The sequence below is a fragment of the Fulmarus glacialis genome, unplaced genomic scaffold (genome assembly GCF_000690835.1).
Source record: "Fulmarus glacialis isolate BGI_N327 unplaced genomic scaffold, ASM69083v1 scaffold5485, whole genome shotgun sequence".
Classification (NCBI taxonomy): Eukaryota; Metazoa; Chordata; class Aves; order Procellariiformes; family Procellariidae; genus Fulmarus; species Fulmarus glacialis.
In genome coordinates, this window is record NW_009211025.1 from 1,743 (window position 1) to 11,968 (window position 10,226).

Sequence of the window (10,226 nt, forward strand, 5' to 3'; positions counted from 1 at the left end):
AGAGAAAACCCAGGTAGTTTCTCCCTAAACCTGTAGCTTATGGTTTCACTGGTGAATCATGCAGGCATACATTTTCAGAGGTGCCTATAAATGACTCTCAGTTGAGAAATAAAAGCTTGAAGAATGCTTGCTTTTGGTTAGTTGTATCTGTACACCTGAAGTCTAGCTACCATAATGTGTAAGAGTCTCTTAGAGAACAAATACCAACTACAGTGCAGGAATCTCACAGAATTGTTTCCTGCACAGAAACAGACAGTTTTTGCATCTGACAAGCACAATAAAACATGACTCCATACCTTCATGCAGACAAAGAGGGAAGGATCTACTGACATGCTTAGAAAGTGGTTATATTGCTTCTTTAGGAAGATCAAGCAGAACTTGAGTTACTCCTCCTAGAAGGGTTTTTGTTATATTTACAAGTGTGTATGGAAAGAGATGTACCTATATGTTGATCACATAAACCACTCAAAACTAATGCATCTTTCTTTAACAAAATAATAAACAACAAATACCATCTTAAGCTTTATTAGTGGGAGCACAACTTTTCAAATAGCTCTCTATATATCGTATCATCCCTCTGCTGTACTTTACTGACAGTGCCTTTTGCACTTCCCATACATGTATGGATGTAAAAAAAAGTAAACCTCACAGGCCCCTTTTTTCGAAGGCCGATAAAGTGGTCAAATAACCTCCCACCTTTACCAGAACACTCAAAGCACTCCCATGTCACAAGCACTTCCTATCTTGTTTCAGCATCAGAACTACTGTCAAGGGACATCTTACTGTAACAGCGCCCTCCCATTCTCCTCATACTTAAACTTCCAGTCTTTTGACCCAAGGTCACCCCAGGCCAAGGTGAATCACAGCTCAGAAAGTTTAAGATTTAGAGCTAATGGAAAGAGTACTTAAAAAAGAAATGGCTGTTAATGCTGCCCTCCTCTACAGCCTCTCTCTTCCAGACCTTCCTCTCAAAGACAGGAAGGGCCTCAGCACCTTGCAACCACCACAATATGAAAGGCAGTGTGGGTTTCAGTCTCAGCAACCTCATTCTCTCAAAGGATTTAAAAAGCCAACTGAGGGAGAATTTCTTCACACATTCCAAAATCCCTTTATTGGTCTTAATCCAAAATGTCTTGTGGACCACCACACACCCTCATCTTCAAGCTTTCAAACATACTGCAAAGCAGCTGCCACCCTCCCTTATCACAAATTGATACGTCCTGTAGTTTCAGGAACTATGGTCCCTGCACGGTATGTGCTTTCCTCATGGGACACTTCCGGATTTTTGTGCTGGCAGCTCCCTTATACAACAAAACCAAAGGGTTCTAGCGGTCCATTGGCCCTCATAGCTCTTTTCAAGAAGTGCCCTCACTGTAACACAGCTTTTCTCTGTGCAGCTTCAGGATCTGGTCTTGCCTTAAAGAACAAGGAAAAGCTAAAACCTAGTTTCACAATTTCTTGTTAAATCTATGCCTAATGCCTCCTCAGGAAGAGATGCTTCTTCAGCAGAATCTCCCTGTGTTGGCTGCCGTCCTCAAAAACACGCTCCTGTCTTCCTTCCCTTGTCCCAGTGCCTACTGTAGTTTCAGTATATGGCAATTCATATAACCTTTCAGAGAAGGCATTTTTCATTTGTGTGTTACGCTTTCCTGAAGAGGTAAGTTGAGAGACAAGCCTGACTCCCCTAAAACAGGCTGGTATCTGTGGTACCACTGCATTTTGCATTCACCTAAGAGCACACTGGGGGAACACATCACTCCTGTGGTGCTAGGGCAGACAGACTGCAAAGGAATTGATTGTTCTGCCCTTGAATGCGACTTCTGAAACTCAGATGCAGACAAATCCCTCTTCTGCACAGGACTGCAAGGAAACTGAAAACATCATCTCTTCCATCTCTCTGTCCCAAGAGTCTGTCTAGATTGATTTTCATTTTTCAGTCAGAAGGAAAGGAGGAAAAAGAATCCACCCTCCTTGGATGTTGCTTGTTACCCCAGCAACTTTGGGTAAATTTATCACATGACCCTGTACTGTCCATGGGAGACACTAGCAACTTACACTTCAATACTATTTCTTTTGCTACTTTTATACCACAATGCTCTTCAATGTAGTAAGTACCTTCCCCCACTTTAAGACTTCTTGACTGATCAAGTCACCTCCTTGCAACATCCTCTGCAACAAAATAGGATCCCACAAGTAAAGTGACAAGTTTATTCTGCTGGACACCCACCTCTTCAAATTCCTTTTCCTTCAGAGGCAAAGATCTTTATCTGAGGTGAGACAGAGAAGCCACATCTGAGATGTAAAGACGTGAGAATGAGATATAATTTACTTTCAGAATATTTTTTGGATGTATCTCAAGCCTCATGACCTAGAAACTTCACACTGCTTTTATTCAGAAGTTACTTCTAAGCTTGTCTACTTGGAAAGTTATTCCTGATTAACCCCATGCGGGTACTCCTGCTCCAGATAAGAGCACATATTCCGAAGTGACAACACTCACAAAGGGAATTAAGCAGAGAGAATAATTCTGCTTTCAGCTTGCACCAAACCTTAATCTGAATTAAACTCCTACTTGTGGAACAGTCCTCTCATATTTACTCAGATATTGCTATTAAGGGAGTGAGTATTTCACGCTCTCTGCTATGCTAATCCTTACTGCCTCACAAGACTAAATCCATGTTCAAGACAGAGAGCGAAGGCCCTGACACACAAGGAGAAGCCTTGGTAGGTCCAGTTTTTTTATATTAGCTGGCATAACAGAGTCCTCAGAGTGAAGTCAGGTATTCAGGAATGAATTTCATAACAAGAAAGCACTGAAGCGAGACAAGCAAGGATTTCTCATGCAGCCTTCTCTTTCCCAGACACTTGGGTGTCCATCTGCAGTCTTACGACATCTGTGTGAAACTAGGAACCATGGCTTTAAGCCTTCTCCAAGATTTTGTTTATCAAACGTCCCCCTGCTCTGAGTGTGAAAGAATGATTTGCGCTTCTCTTTGGGGAACACTTACCACTCTGAGCTCCTAGCTGGCAAGCTCCAGATAGACCAGATGTCAGATGGAGGAGCTGCCTGCCCAGCACGTACAACAGTGGCACACATAGTAGCTCAACTTCAAAAGTAGTCTATTGAAAAAACATAGGGACTAGAAAACACAAGGCTCTTAAGCAATATGGCGAAACATTTATTGACCTGTCTTTGACTCAGGTACACAAATTCCATTTTAAATGATGAAATGATTCTTCTAAAATGCATTAAGCAATTTGTAAGATCAAAGGGAAGGGCACGTACAGCAATCCAGAGAATCAAACTCTAATCTCCCAATAACTACAATTGTGTATGTGTGTATGTGTATATGTAGGGCAAATACATGAGTACAGATTTTGAAGACAGAAGGTAGAGCCTCATGCTTCATTAGAACAGAAGACTTCTATGTTAGGGACGAAAAGGGATGCATGGAAGGGCTATCAGAAGTGCATTCCATATCATCAACAAATGTTGATGGGAAGAATATTTCAAGCTACTGGAAAGTTGACACAAGACAGACATTTATGTGTGCATTTCACTGTGCCTCCTTGGAAAGCACTTCATGATATGGATACCTGGGATAATTATCTTTCATCTACAGTCAATACAGAGATTAACCTCTAAACCTTTCCCCAGCTACCAGTTTTCTGCCTTTTTTCCCTTTTTTTTTCCTCATAAGAAAAATAAGGGTGACGATTATCATTATCTCCATTTTTTCTCTCCACTATTAATAGCCCCCATTTAAAAAATAGTCTTCTCTAGACACTTGTCTTCTGGGCAAGTCTATCAAAAATTCAAATCTAAATATGAAAACAGCCAGAAAGTAAAGAGAAAAGCAAACAGACAAGATTAAGGGCAGATAGAGCACAAATGCAAAGGGAAGCCAGGCATTTTCTGGTAAAAAGAAAACTGTTGCATACATGGCATAAAGTTGAGAAAAGATAGTCTAAATCAAATGCTGTTCTCAAGTAGCACATTACACCTCGCACTGTCATCATTACCATTTAACAGAATGTAACGCTAAAGTGACAGATGGAGCTACGCTGTCCATCACACACTGGCGACGCCTTCAAGCCTGACTAACCACATATGCCTCAGAAAAAATGTTCCTTCTGGGTTAATCTAGCTACACAGCACAAAATATCCAGCCTTTGAGGGAGCCTGACCCCCGGGCTTGTTCTCGTGGCTGCAGCCTCTCTGGGTTACATTATCAGAGTCATTGCTCACATCATACAGCCAATAACAATACAAGAACATCTACATGTCAAACTATTCCAGAGGAATGCCAGGAAACGGCTTGGCTAGAGGAAGACTGGAGTGATCACCCTTCCGGGCTTCTAGTGAAAATACCGTAACATTCCCTCATCTACTGCCGCATAAAGACAGCTCCTTTGCAACACAGACAGAAAATCACAGAATAAAGAAAGTAACAATCAGGGAAGAGCACATGCAAACAAGGACCACTGGTCACATTAAGGACCTTACCAACCTTTTGCCCTTACCTTTAATAAGCTCTGGTTTGTAGGCTTTTCTTAGTTGCTCTAGGAAGTTGTTATAAAAACATTCTGCCTGCTCTGCGGGCATTGCCATGTGGTAGTCAGGCTTGTTTCCTTTCAGGATGCACTGGAGAGTAAACTGGCTCACACACAACACTTCATACTGTTTATCCATCACGCTTTTGGACCAGTGCTTCCCACTTTCATCTTCAAATACTCGCAAGTTCAAGATCTTTCGAACCCTAGGAGGAGAAAAAGATAATTCCTAAATTGTCCCATGCAGGATCAACAGGTACAAGTTAATGCCTACCACACAGGATGAGATAAAAGTGAAGGCAGATGCATATTCATTCTGCCTCCACATAACAAGATATCCCTTCGTCCCTTCCTTCCTAAACCATGGGAATCTCGTCACATTAGGCAGAGCCATAACCAAGAGAGCCCTTACACATAACATTGTCAGACCATTAATTAACATCATCATTTTACAGAGCATGAGATCAGGACAGAATAACTGCAAGTTACAAGGTGACATAAAGATGGCATAGGAAGTAAGAAAGCTTACTCTTTACTATCTGATTTTATGTGTCACAACATTATTTAACATGTGACTAGCTTTGGGAATTTTAATCCTCCCACCGCACTGGGAAATCACACTCAGTAAGAAATGAGATCATGCTAAACTATGATTGTTTCCAAACATGATTCACATATATTCCCCCAGCTTTGTCACCTCCTAGCACTCCTTCCAAACCAGGCCCCACAAGCCAGATGAGGACAGCACTTTTTCATCAGGATCATAGAATCATAGAACGGTTTGGGTTGAAGGGACTTTTAAAGGTCATTTAGGCCAACTCACCCTCCCCCCTCTCAATGAGCAGGGACATCTTCAACTAGATCAGGTTGCTCAGAGCCCCGTCCAACCTGACCTTGAACGTTTCCAGGGATGGGGCATCTACAACTTCTCTGGGCAACCTGTTCCAGTGTTTCACCACCCTCATTATAAAAAATTTCTTCCTTATATCTAGTCTAAATCTACCCTCTTTTAGTTCAAAACCATGCCGCCTTGTCCTGTCACAACAGGCCCTGCTAAAAAGTCTGTCCCCATCTTTCTTATAAGCTCCCTTTAAGTACTGGAAGGCTGCAATAAGGTCTCGTCAGAGACTTCTTTTCTCCAGGCTGAACAACTTCAACTCTCTCAGCCTTTCTTCATAGGAGAGGTGCTCCATCCTTCTTATCATTTTCGTGGCCCTCCTTTGGACCCACTCCAGCAGGTCCATGTCTTTCCTGCGCTGAGGGCTCCAGAGCTGGACACAGTACTCCAAGTGAGGTCTCATCAGAGAGGAGTCGAAGGGCAGAATCACCTCCCTTGACCTGCTGGCCACTGATGAGAAGAGGAAGGCGGGGAACAGTGCAGAACTACAGGTGGCAGCAAAGTGGTGGCTGGGACTTGTTTGTATTTGCATTAAGGTTGATTTTTGGATCTGGAAGGCAGAACTGGCTGGTTTGAATACTCAGAGAGGACAAGGAGACTTTCACAAATGGATCCTGAAAAGCAGCAGGCAGACTTGCAACCCAGTCTATGGCTGGACTTTGATTGATAACAAGACTGCATGCATGCAACTCTCCTCTCTTTGGTTTCTTCTTCTAGTTTCTACAAATCTGCAGCATCTATAAACAAGGGAGCATATCAAGTGCAAAGCGTTTCAATTGCAGCCATCAGCCAGCCATTTTACGCTGCACAAGAGGTGAGGCAGTTAGTATAAAATAAAGCTGAGACTTTGTTATAGTCATAGAATACAATCATAAGAACCATAGAATAGCTTGGGTTGGAAGGGACCTTTAAAGGTCATCTAGTTCAACCCCCCTGAAGCACAGTCACAAAAACCATCCTTGCCAATTTGTGTGTGTCAAAGACAAACATAGTTGACTCCTGAATGAAGTGGATGGTTAAAAGCTTTGGAAGGCCCCAGCACATAGGCTTAAATCATCATCACTGCTGGTTTTTAATGATAAAGATATTTGTTGTTTCATTTACAGGATTACTAAAGTTTCCTTTAATAGGACTTGAAGAGCCTGGTTAAGCTGATTTCTTTCATTCCTTTTTTTCAGATGCTGGCTTCCTGCCTTTCCTGCGTCAGTCATCCAAACAACCTGGTGTTGAGAGCACAATCGCTACAGATCACCCGCTTGCAATATTCAGAAGCATTTTTCACATTCATCAACATAGGAATGAGAAACAACAACAGAGCAAATGTTACACACTGAGGAGGCAAACAATAAGGCAAGCCAATGAAGCATGTCATAATAAAAACACCTTCAGCTTTGCTGCAATTCTCTACAAGTTTCACATGTTTATGTGAGATCTTTGGTGACGTTTAGCTCACATCCCCACTCTCTATTTTCTCTTCCGCATCTGCTAAGGGTTGTTTTCACCCTCTCTGACATTATTCTCTCTTCACTGCTTGAACCTTTCCTCTTCTTGACATCAGTTAGCTCTATTACCTGTTTCTTCCTTGCCTTCATAAGAACTGAGGTCAGCCCTAGAACAATGAACAGTCTGAAGGAGACAGAAGCCCCTGGAGAACTCTCTCTTGCATGTGTTTGCCGGCCAAATCACGATATTTTGTGGCCATGGAACAGATGGCCAGAGCCAGCCCTCCAGGTTGCCAAATTGATTCACTTTTACAGAAAAGTAACTGACAAGACTATCCAGCCTTTTGGAAGAACAAAACTTCTCATGTGCAAGCTAAAATGAGAGTTTGAGGTTTCTGACACATCCCATCCTTGAAGGACGGAGTCCTTCGGGGTAAATTCATACAGTAAAAAGGACAGACACTTAAAAAAGGGAGATCAGAAAAACCCAACATATTGATTCTTCCTTTTTGAGTCTGTTCTTGATAAAAAACACAGACAGAGAACGGAAACAGATTTTTCTCAACGGAACATTAGAAGAAGACTCTAACTAAGAAACCTGTGTTCAAAGTAAAATCTGAAGAGGAACTAACAGGCAAACCTGAGTTTCCCAACAGGAGTGCCCCATTTGTTTGGCTACTGCACAGGTATCATTGATTCAGTGTCAGAAACGCACAAATAAAAGAATACAAGGCAAAAGGAAATATGTGACTTACATGTGCTCCAGCTCTCTTTGCGTGTCTTCCAAAGAAATGCCCAGCAGCACACAGAGGCCTCGTCCTATTGAGCTTACTTGTTCACCACCCACTGGGGAAGGGGGGAAAAAAGAAAAGTAAGGCTAAATGCACTGTCTCATTTTATGACACAGGTAAGTACTCATTTCAGCTGGAAACTGTACAACCACCAAAAAAAACATCATTCTAAGCCCTTCTTCTCTGTCTTAAGTTTGTTAGAGAGTAAAGATCACGCAGAAGCCCTCTTTCAAAAGTCTTCCCAATGTCGTGACTTATTTGTGAGGGACTAGCTCAAGATGCTTACTCCAGAGTTTAAAAACACTGTATAAAGATTTCTTACTACAGTTGGATCAGCAGTGCTAACCAGAGAGGTGGGCAAACTCTCTCCAATCCTCCAAAATTATCCACCTGGTTGATATCAGTAAGTGTACTCAATTTCTCTACTCCACCACTCCCTACATACTTTGCATTAGTTGTGACAAGGTGATTTCTACTTGATACAGTCCTCATGGATTTTTTGAAACAAGACTTTTAACAACCTGCAAATTCTACCCTCCTAGTTGGGAACACAACCTCTTTAATGACATTTGCAATAAAACACAAACCATCACAGATCCATTGTGTTTTCCTAAGAAATGTTTTAAATTATCTTAATTTAATTAAATTACATTAATTTAAATTATCTTAACATGGTTGAGCCTGAGATGACTGTAGTAAGATTTAAATGATGTCTTAAAACTGAGATAGGCACCAGCTACCCAGCTGTTAAAACTATATCCAGGCTCATGCAACTGGGAAAAAAAGCCTATTGCGATGCGCCCCCGGCCCCCCCGCGTAAGCAATAACTACCGGTGGTCATGATGGCTGCATCCAGCTTATGCTGGGCTTTGGGGACGGATGGCAACACAGTAGCCAAAGACTGTCTGAAGCAGTGACCCAAACACCTTGCTGGTATGCAAATAGGACAATACGTCAATCATCTTACTCTATAAATAGCTGACAGCCCAGGGCCCGTTGAGCTCTCCTGCATGGCAGCGGGCTGCACGCCAGGATCTCCCCTTCAGTAGGGCCGCCTCTCAGGGTTACTCCTCGAGTTTGAGAGATTCCTTGCCGCAACAGATCCTCGGTAAGTGACTAATAGCATGCTAAACTTTGAAATCTTAGCTAAGTGATATCAAGGATTGATTGTGCATATATAATCCTTCAGACATAAACCGTTGACCAAGTCTGGGACTAGGATTGGATCCAGCTGCACCTAGACTCCTCTCTGAGAAGGAGTTTAGAAATCAAGGGGGTCCTTTCTGAACTTCATGACTCAACAGGAAGGTCTCCCTGACAGCTTTGTCTGACCCTGTCCTCCACGCAGTAAATAATAAAGTGTACCTTGCCATCGAATCTTGTTAAACCACTGTCACATTTACCATTGACCTTTGTTAACTCACTGTTTTATAGCAATAAAGTATATTTTTGCTTCTCTCTTACGAGTGAAGTGCACTCTCACTCCATCCATGACAAAGCCCCCAAACATCCTGTAAAACGAAAGGAGAGCAGGCCCCCAGCGAAAGCTGAAAGCTTCTGTCTGTGCACCAGTGGCCAGATCTGGACTATTCCCAATGGGCAGAACCAAACCAGGGGGGAAAACTCCTCCCAAAAACTATTCCTTTCCACCTGACCTGGGTATGAGCCCTCCAGCTCAGAAATCTATCCTCCTGCTAAGCACAGCACTATCTCCCTCACAGAGGGACATCTCAAACTCTCTAACAGCCAGAAACAACAGTTTAAATTCTACCCAGAAATGTGGCAATAAGTCAGCCACAATCCCAGGGCTGATGGGTTCTGACCACTATTGTACCCGCAGTACCAGCTGTGCACAAAAGCTGTGCTCCTTACTTATTCACAGGCATGCTCTTCCAGTGCTTCCTGACCAGCCACACACAAGCAGAAGCTATTTATTTAAGGTGCAGGCTACCCTGCTGCGCACCACCTTGCCCCTGGGCTCCACAGCAGGCACACTTACTGCCTCACATGCAAACTTCTTGGGGATTTTAAGCATCTTGAACACAGAAGGTCCAACCGGTGCAACAGCAGGGACATACCGTCAGGACACACCATTCCTACCGGCAGCTAAGCAAGCACCAGGGCTATCACTGGCTTCTTTGACCCACCCCAGCAATGCATGGTGGCGACTGGGACAGCACTGCCGACACACGCAAGCAACACGAAAAGGTGAGTCAGGCTGCGCTGCCAACACACTTGCAATGCAAGGAGGCGACTGCGATTGTAGTGCCGACGCATGCAAGCCATAGGAGAAGGCAACAGGGATGGCACTGCCACCACACACAAGCAATGCAAGGAGATGACTGCGGTTGTAGTGGCAGCACATGCAAGCCATGCAAGGAGGCGATTGCAACTGCACTGCCAATGCACGCAAGCCACGCATGGAGGCAGCTCTGAATATAGTGCCGATGCATTCAAGCCATGGGAGAAGGTGATCGAAACTGCACTGCGACACACACAAGCAATGCAGAGAGGCAACCGTGACCATAGTGCCAGCACGTG

At 43.4% G+C, this 10,226-nt stretch overlaps 1 protein-coding gene across 1 annotated transcript; it reads right to left on the reverse strand.

Annotated features, from left to right (window-relative positions):
• Nucleotides 1-4,524: 4,524 nt before the first annotated feature.
• DTD1 (D-tyrosyl-tRNA deacylase 1) lies at nt 4,525-9,779 on the reverse strand (the record flags this gene model as incomplete). The annotated part of the gene is made up of 3 exons (XM_009577363.1): nt 9,764-9,779; nt 7,650-7,740; nt 4,525-4,760 (listed from the first exon to the last, which is right to left on the reverse strand). Coding segments are annotated over exons 1-3 (343 nt in total), but the record flags the coding sequence as incomplete, so codon positions are not given.
• Between the last annotated feature and the right edge of the window lie 447 nt (nt 9,780-10,226).